The sequence below is a fragment of the Phoca vitulina genome, unplaced genomic scaffold, assembly GCF_004348235.1.
Source record: "Phoca vitulina isolate PV1807 unplaced genomic scaffold, GSC_HSeal_1.0 scaffold71, whole genome shotgun sequence".
Lineage (NCBI taxonomy): Eukaryota > Metazoa > Chordata > Mammalia > Carnivora > Phocidae > Phoca > Phoca vitulina.
In genome coordinates, this window is record NW_022589774.1 from 3178358 (window position 1) to 3197352 (window position 18995).

The following is an 18995-nucleotide window of genomic DNA, read 5'->3' on the forward strand; positions in this document are numbered from 1 at the left end:
AAGGAACCATATTGATGACTCCCATAGTCTGCCCTCCGTGAGTCCTCTGCCCTCTGACCTTCTTTTGGAATAATTGGAAAACTGAATTGAATTCATGGGAAGGAGGCGGCCATCTTTAGTCCTTTTTGGAACTAGGCTGTACCTTCCTGTAGAGGGTAAGCCACATAAGATCCCCAGAGACATATGCATAAACACTCTGAGGCTGTAGAAGGGAACCCTGGGAAGCAAGGATTGGCTCTGTTTCATCATCCTTTCTCTGTTTCAGAATCATGAAGAAAACTTGTGTCCTGAGTACCCAGTATCTTGTCCTAACAGGTGTTTGCAGATTATTCCAAGAACTGAGGTAACTGTAAATGAATCTCTTAGTAGATTTTATGTAAGATAAAGTTTTAGTTAACCACTGTGGTGTGTGTTTGATCAAATCCCACAGGCTGAGGCCCAAGATTTAAAGCACATCCACGATAACCACGTCTCTGTGTCCCCTTCCCTTTTCCCTGAGAGTTCTCCATTTTTACCGTAGCTCTCCCTCCGCCAGGCCTCAGCGTGGCTTTTCCCCTTCTGTTTCCTCCCTCCTTCCCAAGCCACCCTGGGGTTCCCTGCATGCTGTAGTTCTCTCAGGCAGCTGGAGAATTGGTGATGAATTTCGGTAGCATGAGGTGTCCCTTTTGTAGGTGGATGAACACCTCGCTGTGTGTCCTGAAGCCGAACAAGACTGTCCTTTTAAGCACTATGGCTGTACTGTAAAGGTATGGGATGCCTTTTTGTTTCTGCCTCTACATTCTACTGTGTAATTTATTTGGCAGGTTTATTTTACTCTTTGATTCCATTCAGGATGCAGAAGGACATTCACTTTGGAAGAACTTTAAGACTGGCAGTGTTATTAGTCGGGGTTCTCCAGAGAAGCAGAATCAATAGGAGATATATATCTACATATAGATACATAGATAGAAATTTATTTTAAGAAATTAGCTTATGAGGGGGCTGGCAAGTCGGATTATTTGCAGGGCAGACCAGCAGGCTGGAGTTTCTATGTGATAGTCTTGAGAAGTGCTTCTTCTTCAGGAGACCTTATTTTTTGCTCATAAGGCCTTCAACTGGTTGAATGCAGCCCTACAGCATTATGGGGAGTAATCTGCTTTACTTAAAGTCAACTGATCGTAAATGTTTATCACATCTACAAAATACCTTCACGGCAACATCTAGATTGTTTTTTTTTTTTTTTAGTATTTTTATTTATTTATTTGACAGAGAGAGAGAGACAGTGAGAGAGGGAACACAAGCAGGGGGAGTGGGAGAGGGAGAAGCAGGCTTCCCACTGAGCAGGGAGCCTGATGTGGGGCTTGATCCCAGGACCCGGGGATCATGACCTGAGCCGAAGGCAGCCGCTCAACCGACTGAGCCACCCAGGCGCCCCTTAGATTAGTTTTGACCAAACAACTGGGCACCATAGCCCAGCCAAGCTGACACATAAAAATTAACCATCACGGTAATTTTTCTAATTTGGATTCCATTGCCTCTACCAGAGTTTGAGACTTTCTGGAGTCATTCTTCTGATGATTATAAATCTTGGTTTTCTGGTACCCTCGGTCTATCACCAAGTATTCTGAAATAGAATTGATTTGAAATCATGTTTTAAAGTGTATTTTATTACCTATTAAAGACCTTTAAAAATATTATTCAATAAATTGTATAAAATAAATTAAAAAAAAAAAGTTTGATTCCTACCTCATTTTAACATATTCCAGATGGATCAAAGTTTTAGGCATTAAGATATATCGTGCACTGTATTATTTCACACTTTGTGTACATCTAAAATTACTCCAAATAAAAAGTTTATTTTAAAAAATCATAAAAATACTAGAAGAAAAGGTGAGTGAATTTTTTTTTATTCTTGAAATAAAGATCTTTCTTAGATGACTAACACAAAACCAGAAGCCATAATTTTGATGTTTAACCACAAATATTTGAAACTTTTATACAATTTTTAAAAATACCATAAATAAAGTCAAATGGCAAACCACAAACTGGAAGGAAATATCTCCAACATATGACAAGACAAAAAGGGTATTTTCCTTAATATACAAAAATTGTTACATGTAAATAGCTTTTCCAACTTAATAGAAAAATCGGCAAAGGAATATATGAGTAGTTCCAGAAAAAATTCAATTGACTGATAGATGTAAAAAAAAAGACACTCCATCTCACTCCTAAATAAATGTAAATTATAGCAAGAAATAAAACTTTCACCATCAAATTGACAAAGATTAATACAATTTATAATATATAACTTTTTATGAGGGCAGTTTGGTTATTATCTAGGGAAAGTTGAGGGGTGCTTGGCTGGCTCAGTCAGATCTTGATCTCAGGGTTGTGAGTTCAAGCCCCATGTTGGGCATACAGCTTAGTGTTTTAAAAAATTAAGTAAAATAAAAGGTTCTTTATTTAAAAAAAAAAAGTGAACCCACACATTGACCTTATAATTCTATTGCTAGGAATTTCTCATAGATACTCTTTCATAAGTATGCAATGATTACACACATACACAAACACACTCACACAAAGATGTTTATATAGCAAAAGAAAACAAAAAACTAAAAACCTGTAAGCCCATCACTAAAGTGCTGACTATGTAAGTGTATATATTTGTATTTGGGAATGGCATGCATTTGATAAAAAGAATAAGGTACATATTTTTAAAAATTGAATATGGTTATGATCTCATTGAGTTAAAAATGTGTATATATCGTCGCTGACTCTGGTGAGTGAGAGACTAGGGAATTGGGGATGGTGATGGAGAGAAGGAGCCTTTTGCTTTTCATTCTCTATCTTGCTGTATTATTTGACATAAGCATACATTTCTCTTATTTTAAAAACCTATTGGAAAAAAATGTATATTGTGAGAAGCCTTTTTAAAAAAAATTAGTGAAGAGGGTGCCTGGGTGGCTCAGTTGGTTAAGTGACTGCCTTCGGCTCAGGTCATGATCCTGGAGTCCCTGGATCGAGTCCCGCATCGGGCTCCCTGCTCGGCAGGGAGTCTGCTTCTCCCTCTGACCCTCCCCCCTCTCATGTGCTCTCTCTCTCATTCTCTCTCTCAAATAAATAAATAAAATCTTAAAAAAAAAAAATCAGTGAAGAGTCCATACATTTTCACATATCAAACCAGTGATTGTCTTGGCTGCAAAACAGATAGGGTTTACCTTTTCAGTGCACGAAATACAGAATTGCTTTCCAGCTCTGAGAGAAATCTTCTTTACAGTTAGGCCTAAACTCCCAGTTGGGCTGTCCTCTAGAACTCACCTCAGTACCAAAGCTGAGGATGAGACTTGTTCTCTGGAAGAGGGGCCATTCCTAAACTGGAGGGAAATTGATGGTTAATGTACGCTTAGGTCCACGGAATCACCCAGAACACCTAACATTTGCTTTTACTAGGAATAGAGGCAGTTTGCAATTCAGTATTTTAATGATTAGGGAAGAAGTTACCCTTTATTCTTGCAAACATATTGCTTGATTTTGAGGGCAACAAATTTGTGTGGGCTGAAATTACTATCAGGTTGCGTACCTTTGGCCTTTGGTAGAAGGCAGCATGGAAATGTGTGCTTCGTAGGAGAGAGAACTCACCTAGGCTTGACACTGATCTGAAGCTAACCCACCAAGGAGATAGATTTTATGTGGGACTAGTTGAGAGATGATAACTACACTTAACCCACAGTCCTAGATTTCCAGCGCACAGAAGGAAATCTGCTTTTGAGAATGTTGACAGTGGCTTGATTCTCTGTTTCTGTAAATTTAAAATTGTCTCATGGGCACCTTAGAATCCTGGAGCTGGAAAAGGGACCAGGAGGGGCTATTTTTTCCTGCAACCCACCTTTAGACAAGTAAGCAAAGTTGTCACAGTTCTGCGTTAGCAGAATATCCCACCACCACCTTCATTTTTGGAGCCTTTCAACAACCTGACTTCCTTTCGTCTTCGTATTGAAGGATAAACGGGGGAACCTGCAGGAGCATGAGCATTCAGCCTTACGGGACCACATGCTTCTGGTTTTAGAAAAGAACTTCCAATTAGAAGAACAGGTAAATATTCAAGGGTTCACACGTAAAGGGAGGAAGCACAATTGCTGGGATTGGTAACTCTTGGTGTTTTTACATTCTCCTCTGTTTCAGTACGAGTCGGCTGGAGGTAGATGTTTTTCTACTAAGCAGCCAGGCAGACTCATAGGATTATAGAACATTAGAACTGGAAGGTGCCTTTGAGGTCTTTGGGTCCAACCGTCTCATTCAACAGATGAAGTGACTAAGCTCAAAGAAATTTTGATGTGTTTGTAACTTGTAAGTGGCAGAATTGAATCTCAAACCCATGTCCCCTGATTCTCAGTCCAGTGCTCCGCATGAAATACCATACAGCCTCTCTGCAGCCTAACTTAACACACCTTCTGGTTAGTATTTGGCACCTGGTAGGTGACGAGTAGGCATTTGATGTTTTTTAATTAGCCCAGTGTTGCTTTGAAACAACAGTTGACTATCTGTTCTAGGCATTATGGGTTTTATATATTTTGCAGTAAGTCTTAACTCCTGCCCCTGAGAAGCTGTGCAGGCTGCTAAATGCATACATCCCTCTTTATTTCACTGAGTTGGGATTATCAAGTGAAATTGTGTGTGCGAATGCCTGCCGCAGTCCCTGGAATATTCATAATGGACCTCAATAAATGCTGCTTCTGTGGAGTAATTATTCTAAGAGTTAATTATTTTGTTAGAACCTCTCAGAGGATCAGACTTCGCAGGCCCATGGCAGGAAGAGAGGGAGCCAAATTCTACTATTGCCCATCATTTTTTGATGTCTGGTTCCATATTAAAGGAGGTGTGTGAGTTTCAAGGTCAGATCCTGGAGAAAATTGGGAAGACCAGTTAAACTGTAACTTTGGTAGAGCGCACGCTGCCTGGTAACCATTCCCAAGTTCTTTCTGTACCACTCGCTTCATCCGTCCATCCATTCATTCGTTCAACAAACACCTGCCATATGTCAGGCATGAGGTTAGTTGCTAGGGGCTCTGAGTGCAGGAGGACACGCCTTCTGCCCTTGAAGAACTCACAAAAATGCAAACAGATAAGTTGCTGTGCCCTGGGACATGCTGTGGCTCAGTCTGGGGTACAGAGGCTGCGGCGATTTCCTCTGTGGGGGTTGGGGGAGGCTCTTCAAGGGAGCACATCCGAGCTTCGCTTTGAAGGAAGAGAAGATTCGTCAGCCTAAATGTTGTGGAAAGAGGGTGTTCCAGAAGAGGAAAGACAGGGAGGCATGAGGCTGATGGTTCAAGGAACGGGGGTTTTGGGGTGATGAGGCTCCTGAGTGTGAGACGGGGAGAGCTGGAGACTGGTATGCTGGATCCACATAGCAATGGCCTTCCATGTAAGCTAAGAAGTTGCAGATACTGTACATTCAATTATTTTTTTTTATTCATTCATATTCTGCCTTGTTTCAGAAAGGATTTAAGGGCCCAAGTTTGAACTAATGTTTGTCAGTAATAGGGAGCTAATAATGGAGGTTTTGAAATAGGAAAATATAGGTTTCCCCCACTATGGGAAAGTAGAGCAATCCTATGAAACCTTTCATAGGCTGAAGGGGTGTAAAGCAAAGAAGCGGTTACCATTTCGTAAAAAGCGAAAATCCTCTTTGACTTCTTTCGGTTAGTGAAAACAGGTACTAACATAGGTCTTTCATAAAAACAAAGTGGCATTAGGTGAACTTTTGGATAGTGGGGGCAGGCAAGGACCAGTACGTGGCCAGCTAATTGTTTGTTTGGCTTTGAAAAGTAAGACAGCTGTGGGACGCCTGGGTGGTTCAGTTGGTTAAGCATCTGCCTTTGCATCAGGTCGTGATCTCCAAGTCCTGGGATGGAGCCCCATGTTGGTCTCCCTGCTCAGTGGGGAGCCTGCTTCTACCTCTTCCTCTGCCCCTCCCCTTCCCCCTGCTCGTGCTCGCGCGCTCTCTCTCAAATAAATAAAATCTTAAAAAAAAAAAAAGTAAGACAGCTGGTGGTAGCATAGAAGATGGATAGAGGGAGAGAGGAGCACGAGGACAGGGGGACCAGGCAGAAGGATGTTGTACTAACCTAGACAATGTAGCAGGAGAGCCTGGCAATGGATGGGTGGGGGCTCTGGAGCCAGAACGCCTGCTTTGAAGACCTGGCTCTTCACTTGCCATGTGGGTTTGGACAAGCTACTTAGCCTCTCTCGTCCCTGTTTCCTCATTCATAAAATGGGGTTGTGGTGAGGGTTAAGTGAGCTAATATATTTAAGCTCTTTGCATAGTGCCAGCATGATCAGCAGCTCAGGATTAGGCGAAGGCAAGATACTGGAGCTGGCGGGCTGGTGGTGCTGGGGAAGGTCAGCCAAGGCTGTGTCGGGATGGAGAGGGCATCGAGAGAGGTCGGCATGACAAAGCTGTAAGTCTAGAAGGCAGAGGACATGGTAGTTGTTACCTGAGATGGGCGCTACAGGAATGGGAGCAGAGGAGAGGAGAGGGTGGGGACAGGAGACACCGAGGTTTGCTTTCGATCAGGGAGATAGGTCTGCCGGGTAGGTGGAAGTCAGCTCTCAGGGTCTAAATGGAAGACTCTAGGGCCAGGGATCACATGGTTGTTGCAGCCATTCATGTACTCATTTATAAAACGTGTATCAGATGCCCCCTGGGTGCCAGGCACTGTGCTAGGCTTTGGGGATGAAGAAATGAGTGAGATGTAGCCTCAACGATTTAGTGGAGGAAAAAGAGCGAAACAACCCCAGAAAGCAGTAAGAGTAATGAGGGTAAGTTAAATGCTAGAATGTGGTCAGGGGGTCTTGGGACTTGAGAGAGGACCTAGGTTGGTGGTATGGTGAGGAAATATTTCTGAGAGAAAGTGCCCTTGAGTGGAGGCTGAAAAATTGGTGGTTTCTAGATGGAGAAGGAAGCATCTGAGAGAGCAGGACCCAATGGACAATAGAAGTGTGTAGTCTTGCTGGGCAGGGCACATGTGAGATGCGGATGGGCAGGCGGCCGAGAAGGTAGCCAGGGGTAGATCATGTAGGGTCCTGTAGGGTCTGTAAAAGAAGGCCACTGAGGATGGTTAAGGAAGGGGGGGAGGCGACAAGACCAGATATGTCTCTCCATATAACTCTGGTTACGGCATGGAGGATGAATTAGAGGAAAACAAGACTAAAGAAAGGGAGAGCATCATTCATTCATACAGTCACTCAACAAATATTTATCAAACACCTGCCGGGCACCAGACCAGTTCCTGGGGTTACAGTGGACTGTGGGACCCATGTCCCAGTTTCCATAGAGCTTCCCTTCTGGCGGGAGTGCGAGGGATGGTGTAGGACCAGTTGGGAAGCTGTGGTCACAGCCCAGGTGAGAAATAATGGAGGCTAAAACAGGTGTTGAAATGAAATGAGATGAAATGAGAAGTGGATATAAGAGTCGTGTTTGTTTTGTTGTGTGTCAGGAGTTAAAGTTGGTAAGTATGGAGGATTGAATGGATGAGGGGATAAGAGAAGAGCTGTCCAGGCTCTCACAAGGCTTTTGGTTATTTCCCTCAAATAAATTACAGATTCTAAGAACGTAACATGTTTTTCTTTTAATTTTATTGTTATGTTAATCACCATACATTACATCATTAGTTTTTGATGTAGTGTTCCATGATTCATTGTTTGTGTATAACACCCAGTGCTCCATGCAGAACGTGCCCTCCTCAATACCCATCACCAGGCTAACCCATCCTCCCACCCCCCTCCCCTCTAGAACCCTCAGTTTGTTTTTCAGAGTCCATCGTCTCTCATGGTTCGTCTCCCCCTCCGATTTCCCTCCCTTCATTCTTCCCCTCCTGCCATCTTCTTCTTCTTCTTCTTTTTTTTTTTTTTAGAACGTAACATGTTTTGCCTACCACTTGCCAAGTTAGCTGTATGCTGGGCAGATTACTTAAACTCTCTGCCTCTGTTTCCTTGTCTGTAAAATGGGACTGATAGTCATACCCAACTCATGGGGTTCTTTGAGGATTAAAAGAGCTAGTGAATATAAGGGTATGACAGACATTCAGCAAATTTCAGCTGTTACTACTGATACTGTGCAGATAGCATCTATTGTGGTGTGGTGACCGGGACTCTGTGGTTGTTCCTAAGTGCGTGCGGAATGAATGAAGAGAACCAGTCAGTAAATTTAGTCAAGTGATGTCACTATCATTAGATGAACCATCATAGCTGGGTAAGTATGGAAAAGACTGACAAGAAATCTTTGGATCTGATTTTTTTGAAGTACCTGCAAATATTATATAGGAACCTACTGGTAAATATTTTCCTAGAAATGTATATATATGTATATATGTATATATTTTTCTAGAAACACTTTCTTACCTGCAATATTTTCCTAGACCTGTATTTACATTATTTTAACTTGTATACATGCATTTAAATGATCTCATTCACATTCCTGTTATTAGATTTCTGATTTATATAAGAGCCTAGAGCAGAAAGAGAGTAAAATCCAGCAGCTAGCAGAAACTGTAAAGAAATTCGAAAAGGAGTTCAAGCAGTTTGCACAGCTGTTTGGCAAAAATGGAAGCTTCCTCTCAAACATCCAGGTGAGAAATGGCCTCTCTATTCATAGCCAAGATTTAGCCTTCAACTGGCAGTCCAGGTTTTCCTTACAGCTTCTTAAGTGGAGATAATTTCAAATGTAAAGAAAAGCTACAAGAATAAGATAGTGCTTAAAAATACCTGTGTATTCACCCAGATTCACCCATTGTCAGTATTTTGTCCCGTCTCTCTCTGTCACGGTATGTGCGTGTGTGTTCTTTCTGAACCATTTGAGAGTAAGCTGTGTATATTAGGGCCCTTTACCCCTACAAACTTCGGTATGTATTTCATAAGAATAAAGATCTTCTTTTATATAACCTCAACATTTAACAATGTCAGTAAATTTAACATTGATATAATACTTTTATACAATTTATGGTAGTTGGGGTTGCAATTAATGTTGGGCCAATATTAGTCCCTTGATGTCAGCTTCATTGAGAATATCTATAGTTCTGCATTTTGCAATCAACAAAGTGAAACTGTTCATTCCCTTGGGAAGAAAATGCTTTAAACAATACTAAAATATAGCAAAAATTACTTTGCAAATCATGACTGTTAAATAACCATAAACACATTTCTAATGGATAATGTCTTTATTGTGATTACAAAATTGGTAGTGAAAAATATTTTAAGACCTGTGGCACGGGTAGTATTTTTGAAATGTAGACTCTCCCAGAAAAAGGCAGGCCATATATTTTCCATACTTTGTCAGCATACTGTGTGTGTGTGTGTGTGTGTGTGTGTGTAGAAAAAAAGGAAATCCCTGCCCCCCAAAAAAATAAAAAAGAAAAAAAGGATCCATCATATGTGTGTGTGTGTGTGTGTGTGTAGAAAAAAAGGAAATCCCTGTCCCCCAAAAAAAGAAAAAAGAAAAAAAGGAAATCCATCATATGTTACTATCTCAATTCTGACCTTAGCTAACACAGAAACCCGTCAGAGTTAAGGTACTAAGGGGCAAGGGTAGAGGAGTAATATAGGTCTAGTTTTATTTAATCTCTTCCATCTAAGGAGAACAATCAAAAGTTAGGTCTTACCTCAGGGCACTTTGTACAACCTCTAGTGCTCACACCAGAACGGGCGGGTCTACTTCCAGCTCATTCTCTGCCTTCTAGGAGAGCAGGAGCCAATCAGGAGAGTAGCCTCTGAGAAGGAAGTTGTAAGGCAAGAGGAGAGACAACAGGAGACTAGAGATACAAAGATAGGTTAAAGAACCAAATGGAGAGAAATTGAGGGAGGAGTAAAAGTCAGATGAAGAGAAGTTCAAAGATTTGGAACAGCAGCTGGGGCAGGGAGGAGGAGGAAGATATTAGGTGGCTCATCTCTCTGTGATCCTCACTGAATTTTCTCTTCTGGACTGTGCCTTTTTCATTTCATTAATTGATTGATTAAATGTGAAATGTTTGAGTTGAAAAAATTCAATCTTAGTGAATTACTAAGATAGTAACGATTTTTTTTTTTTTTTTGACATTATGATCCATGTTGTACTGAAAGGTTCTCGCCACTCACATTGACAAGTCAGCTTGGCTAGAAGCTCAAGTGCGTCAGTTATTACAAATGGCTAACCAGCAACAAAATAAATTTGATCTGAGGCCTTTGGTGGAAGCGATTGATACAGTGAAACAGAAAATTACCCTGCTAGAAACCAATGATCAGAGACTAGGTATGTCTCATATTTTTACTTCTCTTTTGATGATTCTGTTGTCTGCACCTGGCCAAAGGGAGAGTTGCAGCTGTCCAGGATAAACAGTGGTCGAATCTGGTTTTTGTGAAACAGAACAGCATGAGATTGTGGCCAGTCGGGGGGCCGGGGCGGGGTGGGGAGTGATGGAGGGTGATGGGCAGGGGCTGGAACAGGCAAGGGGTGGAAATGGGCCAGGAAATTCCAGAAACAGGGAGTGGTGGTTTTTAAGGAGAGTGGAAAATAATGAGAAAGCTAAGAGAGAGATGTGGCAGAAACATTGTTTTAAGTGTAAAAAAATATAAAAGGGTTTGGCTGTTTAAAAGCATTCCAGTTATTAAATAATGGGGCTCACCTTGCTAATGCACACTAGTTCAATGCTGTGTGTCTTCTCTACACTTTGGTGAGCTTCCGTTCAAGAGTATGCATTTGGGTTTTCTTCCAAGACACAAGATTCATTGAGTTAATTATTAATACAAATGGTCCATTGGTGGACAATGAATTCGGTTCATCATGAGATGTCAGAATTTTATTGGTTCTCTTCAGATACCAAATTCCACTTTGGGCAAATTCTAAAGACAGCTTTAAGGCCTCTGGAAGCTTTTTTTTTTTTTTTTCTTTGCAGTTGTTTTGGAAGGAGAGACTAACAAACATGATGCCCACATTAATATCCATAAAGCCCAACTGAATAAAAATGAAGAGCGATTTAAGCTGCTGGAAGGGGCCTGCTATAATGGAAAGCTCATCTGGAAGGTGACGGACTATAAGATGAAGAAGAGAGAGGCACAGGACGGGCACACGGTGTCCATCTTCAGCCAGCCTTTCTATACCAGCCGGTGCGGCTACCGGCTCTGTGCTAGAGCGTACCTGAACGGGGACGGGTCTGGGAAAGGGACACACCTGTCGCTGTACTTCGTGGTCATGCGAGGGGAGTTTGACTCCCTGTTGCAGTGGCCATTCAGGCAGAGGGTGACCCTGATGCTTTTGGACCAGAGTGGCAAAAAGAACCACATTATGGAGACCTTCAAGGCCGACCCCAGCAGCAGTAGCTTTAAAAGACCCGACGGGGAGATGAACATCGCGTCTGGCTGCCCCCGCTTTGTGGCTCACTCCACTTTGGAGAATGCCAAGAACACCTACATTAAAGATGACACCGTGTTCCTGAAAGTGGCTGTGGATCTAACTGACCTGGAGGACCTCTAGTCCCTGTTTCTGGGGTGAGGAAGGGCGTGTTGGGCCCAGAACCATGGAGGAGGACACCTGTGATTATCATATGGACGGACTTAGAGCTCAGTACACATTTGTAGTTGGCTTTTTGCCCCTGGTGTTTGAAGTCCGTTTAAAACTTCTCAAGTGCTATCATCGTTTTACATTTTACTCTGTCCCAGTTTGAAACTTAAAACACTTAGACTATCCTCTCATTATTTATATTTTTATATCTCTTAAAAAGATGTTAAGTTTCTTGAAAGCAAGGTCTGGGGCCTGTCGTTTTTACTGGTGCTTGATAGTGTCTCCGGGTAGGCACTGTGTGAAATGTTACTGAGGACACAGAGGAAGAATTAAAAATGCTTCGGCATTTTATTACTTGGCCTGCTGATTCTAGACCTGACCGTAAGCCTATAAAAGCCATCTTTCAGGATAGGCTGTCCCAATTACATAGTTGGATGGCATACTTTCAAAGACAGTATGCCCAGTTTGGACCAGACTTTATTTGGTCAAATGCTAAATTTGTGGAAATTACTGTACCTCTAAATATTTTCATTAAAAATCAGTCAGCAAGTACAGTTTTGCAAGGCTGCATTAGAACTGGTGAATAGAGAAAGATTTTCATTCTTCCTGTTGAAGTAAACAGAAAATATTGCGTGGTGTGTGTGTGTGTGTGTAGAAGGATACAGTATATACATATATATATGGAGATATAGGCATCCAACTAAAGTTCATATTTTATTAGGTTCAACCATGTGAAAAAACTACTTTCATACATCAGAAAATGTCAAGTATTAACAGTTTCAAGAGGTTCAGTTTAGTACTTGTACATGTATACACCTGTATATATATACACCTAGTTTAAAGGTATTTTGGTAATAATAGTAAGTTAATGTGAGCATGGGCAGAATTTAGCATATGAATGAGAAAATGTCATAAATGGATAAGAGAAATTTAAAACCTAGGGAGAACACCATTTTTATTCCTATGTTATCAAAAGTTTTCTCATCCCAAACTGATTGCAAAAAGCAGTATCTCCTATTCTTTTTTTTTTTTAAAGTCAATAAATTTTTATTTAAGGAATTTTACATGTGATTCCTTCCGCTTCCAATCACCATAGTTCCTCCAAAGTCACAATCATAATCTTCAAAATAGCCCTTTTAGAAAGAACTTGTTCAATCCACAGTTGTCACTGTCAGTCCAGAGTTCTTTCGGTTGGGCTTCTTCAATCTCCACTTGAATATGGACATACTTCATGACCTGAGCCGAAGGCAGTCGCTTAACCAACTGAGCCACCCAGGCGCCCGAATATGGACATACTTCAAAAACTCCCCACCTGTAATCTTTGGGATCCAATGTCTTTACTCCAGGGCCCTAGAAGTCAAATTGTAGAAGTACACTGATTGCTATTTTGGCAAATAGATCTAATTGTTTCTAATGTTGAAAAGTCGTAACAGAAATGTTACAGGCCTCATTGTCACCACAACAATAAACTTGCTGTGATGGAAGCATAACCTGTGTCTCAATGTAGCCACATCAACAATTTCTGGACACCATGAACAACAGTGCCCATTTCCATCTAGAATGAGGCTTATCTCCTATTCTTTTTGAGAGAACTTTTGAATTCACAAATCGGTATGAAAATTTATATAAACTTGTGACTTATCGAAGTGTGAGTACTTTGTGAAAACAGAAATGATTATATTCTTATGCATCTATCTGTGTGGGTCTCTATTCAAGGATGTATATAAGTCAAAATGAGTACTTCTGACTGTTGTTAAGCCTGAGCTGATCAAAAAAGTACCCAGTTTTCCTGAGCCCTCCTTCATTGTTATGCAACCGAGTGTTCACTTACACTCAAGCTGGCTCCCTTGAGTGTGTAAGGGCAAAGTGCCATGGGCTGAGAGCCAGTTAATGCAGCTCACTCAGGTGATGACCATGCACATTACAACTTTTGAACAGTTGAATCTGATAGAAGAAACATGATTTTTATACCAGTAGCTTCTGGAATACTTGGAACTTTCTTAATCTCTTCGTGAAATTTTTTAAGATGCTAAAGACTCATATTGCAGAAATCATCCCAAAAGCTTAAATTCAAAGAAGTAAGTTCACAATGGAAGCATACTAAAGAACCACACTGTAGCCCCTGGTGAACTCAGATACAACTGATGGTCGGCAGATTGACCTCACACAAAGTCAGCTCGCATGGCCAGACCTGCTGGTTCTGCGTGTTTGTTTTCAGTGTTTTTAATCCGGCCCGACTCCTTGGGAGTAGAAGGTCATATTGTTGTCACTAGTTTGAAGTAGCTGATATGGAAAACACTTTAAAGTGAATTTATCAAAATACTGGTTTGGTTTTGTGTTCTAACCAGCTTCTCTACATAAAAAGCTTAAGTCATGGCATGGTTTGCTTACGAGCTCAGAGTCCCTTCATCATTGAAACAGTGAGCATGGAACAAGGTATTCCAGAGGAAAAAGCACTCCTTTCTCAAAAGTAAGAGTTGTGATTTTTGTTATAAAGAAGTGGATCCATGTAAACTATTTTTCCCCTTTTATGATCTGGGCAGTTATTTTTATTCTATATCAGAAATATTTAAAGATTTTATTTTTTAAATAATCTCTGTGTCCAGTGTGGGGCTCGAACTCACAACCCCAAGATAGGGGTGTCTGGGTGGCTCAGTCAGTTAAGCGTCTACCTTTGGCTCAGGTCATGATCCCAGGGTCCTGGGATCGAGTCCCGCATCAGGTTCCTTGCTCAGCAGGGAGCCTGCCTCTCCCTCTGCCCCTCACCCTGCTTGTGCTCTCGCTCTCTCTCTCTGACAAATAAATAAAATCTTAAAAAAACAAAAAACACAACCCCAAGATCAAGAGTCACATGCTCTACAACTAAGCCAGCCAGGCACCCACTCTCCCTACCACTGCCAACCCAGGACTCCTCCCATTTATTCTACCCCAGCTAATGACCTCATCCCCCAAGCCAGATGTCTGGACACTATCCTAGATTCCTCCCTCCCCTTCCCCATCCAGTCACCCACCCAGTACTGCCAACTGGACCTCCAAGTCATTTCTTTAAACTATCCCTACTACCTATCCCTACTGCCCACTACTTCCCAACAACTGCCCTGTTTGAAGGCCAGCATCTTTTGCTACACAACTTGTTTTATTTTTTTTTCTTTCGCCACTGTCACATCTAACCTCACACTGCTACCCAGTGATCTAACATGAAAATCTGAGAACAACTCCTCACTCCACCCACTATCGCTGTATCACCAACAGGACAAAGCCCGGCCTCCTTGGCATGGCACACAGGGCCTGCCATGCCTGCCTCAGCCCCTCCGCCCACCTCCTGCCGGTCCCCCTACTTCACCTTTAGCAACAGAACCACAAGCTGATTGGCATTTCTCTGTGCTGGTGCTGCACTCTAACTGGAACACTCTTCTCTATCCTTACCTCTTTCTTTGCACAGTGAATTCTCTCTGTTTAAGATTCTGCTCTGGCCTCATCTTCTCCAGGATGACTTTGCAAACTCCTTACTCGCTGCTCCTCCCCTCCACCCCCTGCTGACCCTTCGCTAGGCCAGGAGCTCCTGCTCTGTGCTGTATATTTCCTTCTCTATACTTCAGTTGTTGGCCTTTTCTTTTTTTTCCAGAAAACAAATGTTAATTGGCTTTGTGTTTGTCAGATTTTTGCGTTAGGCACAAATAGAACAGATACTGTCCCTGTCTTCGTAAAATTTACAATCCGGAGGTCAGACACCTGTGGTGAGCCAAAGTGCTCACTGTGTCAATGTTCTCAGCCTCCTCGGTCTCTCAACTGCTTCCCCCCGTGCCCGGAGAAAGATGGATCTCCCAAACCAGTTCGGAATGTCTGTGATGCAAGATAAGAGAACAGGCAGAAAACATTTGAGGAGAGAGCCCTGGGGCAAAATTTATGAAGAAATGCTAAACCAATGCATGGTTGGGGGGAATGAACAAAGAGAAAAGGGAATGCGAACCTATGAGAACGGTTGGGAATTGTGACGGGAGCCCCTTTAATAATTTTTTCTTCCAAGAGACCCACGTTAAAGACTGAAGTACATTTTAAAATTATTTTTGGCTGGGGCGCCTGGGTGGCTCAGCCGTTAAGCGTCTGCCTTCGGCTCAGGTCATGATCCCAGGGTCCTGGGATCGAGCCCCACATCGGGCTGCCTGCTCGGCGGGAAGCCTGCTTCTCCCTCTCCCGCTCCCCCTGCTGTGTTCCCTCTCTCGCTGTGTTTCTCTCTCTGTCAAATAAATAAATAAAATCTTTAAAATTATTTTTGGCTGCCTGAGGGACACTTAATGAAACTCCACATGGAGACTGGACTCAGGCGCCAGGATTTATAAGGCATTTGAACCAATAGACAACAATAGAAGTTGTGGCAAATGCCTTGAAGAGGATGACGGAGCACGGGACTATGGGGCTGGGCTGGGGACAGTATGTGTATACATAGGGCTGTCAGGGAAGGCCTTCTGCTGAGGTGACGTGATATTCAGTGTTCATGTGACAGGTTCTCTGAATGTCCAGCACTTTTGAACACCCATTTGATACCTGAGGAGTTTCCTGTGAGAAGACTTGCCCCCTGGGCCCCCTCTGCAGCCCAGGCAGAGGTGACTAGGCATGGTCACACAGAACTTCAACTTGAAAGATGAAGTCAGAAAGATTCAACTTTTTTGTTGCAAGAAAGATTTGCAGGATGAAGAAGGAAACGTGCCAAACTCTGCCCTACCCGGTGGTGAGTGTGGCGAGCGTCCCAGAGGGAAAGCCCTGAGTTTCGGAGCCTGTGTTTGTAGAAGTTGTGTTGGTGTCAAGTGCAGCAGTGGATTTTCGCTAGAGCTGCTAGTGTGTTACCTGGCTGTGCTGCACCTACATCTGGCTGCTGGTCTTCCTGGACGCTCTGTGGGCTACGCCGTATTGATCAAGGCCCTTTCTCAGCCAGAGTGGATTCTGCTGTCTGTAACTAAGAACCTGACTGAGTCAAGCTGAGACCTGAAAGATGAGTCAGCCATGATGAGTCAGCGCAGGTGGGATGAAAATTCTGGGCAGAGGGCACCCAGGAGTGAAAGAGTTGGTTTAAGGAACCAAGAGGAAGCCTGTGTGGTAAGAGTCACCAGAAGAGGGGAGAGTGGCACTTAATGAGACTAGAAGGGGGCGGGCAGAGCCCAGAGTGTAGTGTTAAAGTCATAGTCAGGAGACTGTGGTTCATGTAAAGTGTAACGGAAGTGGAAATCATTTTGGCAGGGGAATACGTGATCTGATTAATGTGTTCTGAAACTGCTCTGTGTGGAACATAGATAAGAAGGGGACAAGAGAAGACATGGGAACAGTATTAAGGTTATGTCATACTGCAATTGTGTTTCTGTGTCTGGGTCCTTACCAAATCATGAACTCCCTGAAGCCAAAAACCATGCTAATTCAAGTGCGTAGAAGGTGCTCATTATAGTAAACTGAGTAGTGTATATACGATAATGTATATCTTTATAACAAATCTGGTAGGCAGATATTATGCCCATTTCATAGATGAAAAACTAGTGATTAGAGAGACCTATGTGCTGCATGCTAGGCAGTGTCCTAAGGAAAAAAAAAAGAATTTTACATATTAATTATACCTTAACACACTAATCCTCACAATAATCTTATCAGTTATATGCTGTTTTATCCCCATTTTACAGATGAGGCAACTGAGGCACAGAGAGGTTATTTAATAAGCTCTAGGTCACACAGCTAATAAGTGGAAAAGCCAGAATTTGAATCCAGGCAGTATGGCTTCAGTCTCTACTCTTAACCACTATATAAGACTGCCTCATAAAAATGCTGATAAACTCCATATGCTTATATAAAAATAGAAATTTAAATGAGCTAAAATATAATAATAATAACCACTAGATAAAAATTTAACCTGTAACTTCCAAACTACTAAAAAAAAAAAAAAATCTGGAAAAAGAAACTTCATCAAACCAAAGACAGAAAAGAGAAGAAAACAACAGGAAGCACAATATATAGAAAAAATAAGTTAGAATTAAATCCAAGCACATACATATGAAAGGCTTAAATTTTACTATTAAGGGAGGAAATATTTCCAATGTGGGGGCACATACATATGCTTTTTAAACACATATCTACACGGGGCGCCTGGGTGGCTCAATCATTAAGCGTCTGCCTTCGGCTCAGGTCATGATCCCAGAGTCCTGGGATCGAGCCCTGCATCGGGCTCCCTGCTCCGCGGGAAGCCTGCTTCTCCCTCTCCCACTCCCCCTGCTTGTGTTCCCTCTCTCACTGTGTCTCTCTCTGTCAAATAAATAAATAAAATCTTTAAAAAAAAAAACAAACACATATATACAACAAAACAGAGGGGTGCCTGGGTGGCTCAGTCAGTAAAACGTCTACCTTCAGCTCAGGTCATGACCCCAGGGCCCTGGGATGGAGCCCTGCATCGGGCTCCCTGCTCAGCGGGGAGTCTGCTTCTCCCTCTCCCTCTGCCACTCCCTCTGCTGCTCCGTGCTCTCTCTCTCTGTCAAATAAATAAATAAAACCTTTAAAAAAAAATAAGGAAGAAATTAATGAAGGCATACCTTAACAAAAGAGAAAAAACTTCTAGATAAAGGTTATCAATAACAAAATCAATCAAAATTAATAAAAAATCAGAAGGTGGTTCAATAAATCTGATCAAGAAAAAGGACTCCAAAAGAATATATATGAACAAGAACAATATGAGATTAAAAAAAAAAGTTAATATCAGAGTGTAGAGAGCAAGATGGAGTCTCTCACGTCCAGCAGGGGCCTGTGTCAAGCAAGGACGCCAGCATTTAAGGGCACTGCAGCCACGAGACATTATCGCAGAGACCAGCACCAGCTGACGACACCCCAGAGCTGATCCCAAGCAGAGGCAGAGCAGGGCTGCAGGGGCCCAACACCGATTCAATCCCTTTAAAAAGGGGAGGATTTTTGCAGCAAACTGTCAGATTCTCCAGACACTGACCCTTCCATGTCTGATCACTTAGAAAAGGCCTCCGCCGCTGAAGGCTCTGCCCCACTGGTCTCCGAACAGAGCTGAGACCCTTCACTGCTTGAACGTAGTAAGATGCAAGTGCCAAGAGCTGACTGACCTAAACCTGACTGAGGCCTCATCTCAACTGCGCACCCAGACGGACTTTGCATTTGGATTTTTAACTTCCTAGCCCCTGTGTTATCTTGTTTGCTGGGTGACCTGTGTTCTGCTTTGCATGCCATGGAAGAAGCCAAGTTAACCACCGGTGAAATGTCATTGAATTTGGAATCCTGAACCTGCTTTATAATTATGTTAACCTTGGTTTATGACAGAATCAAGCCGACACTGTGGAAAGACACATTCCTGTGTGTGCCTTCATAGCGTGCTTACGACACAGAGACAATTTAATACCAAAAAATTTGAAAATGTAAATGAAATTGATACTTTTCTAGGAAAAACATATATCTATCTCTCAAAAAGGCACCACACTCAGATAGCTCTAAA

The 18995-nt window shown here is 42.3% G+C and overlaps 1 protein-coding gene and 1 non-coding gene across 3 annotated transcripts in view; one reads left to right on the forward strand and one right to left on the reverse strand.

Moving 5' to 3' along the window:
• The window catches only part of TRAF5 (TNF receptor associated factor 5), a 46794-nt gene extending 34006 nt beyond the window's left edge, over positions 1-12788 (forward strand). For both annotated transcript variants that reach the window (XM_032393151.1, XM_032393152.1), the window contains 6 exons: positions 266-343; positions 672-746; positions 3979-4071; positions 8466-8606; positions 10093-10261; positions 10905-12788. In XM_032393151.1, coding sequence (XP_032249042.1) covers positions 266-343; positions 672-746; positions 3979-4071; positions 8466-8606; positions 10093-10261; positions 10905-11482 — 1134 coding nt within the window. In that variant the 3' untranslated portion in view covers positions 11483-12788. The remainder of the gene's footprint in view (positions 1-265; positions 344-671; positions 747-3978; positions 4072-8465; positions 8607-10092; positions 10262-10904) is intronic.
• A 154-nt stretch (positions 12789-12942) lies between these two features.
• Positions 12943-13077, reverse strand: LOC116624967. The gene has a single exon (XR_004297984.1). It is a non-coding gene; the product is annotated as a small nucleolar RNA SNORA1 (small nucleolar RNA).
• Between the last annotated feature and the right edge of the window lie 5918 nt (positions 13078-18995).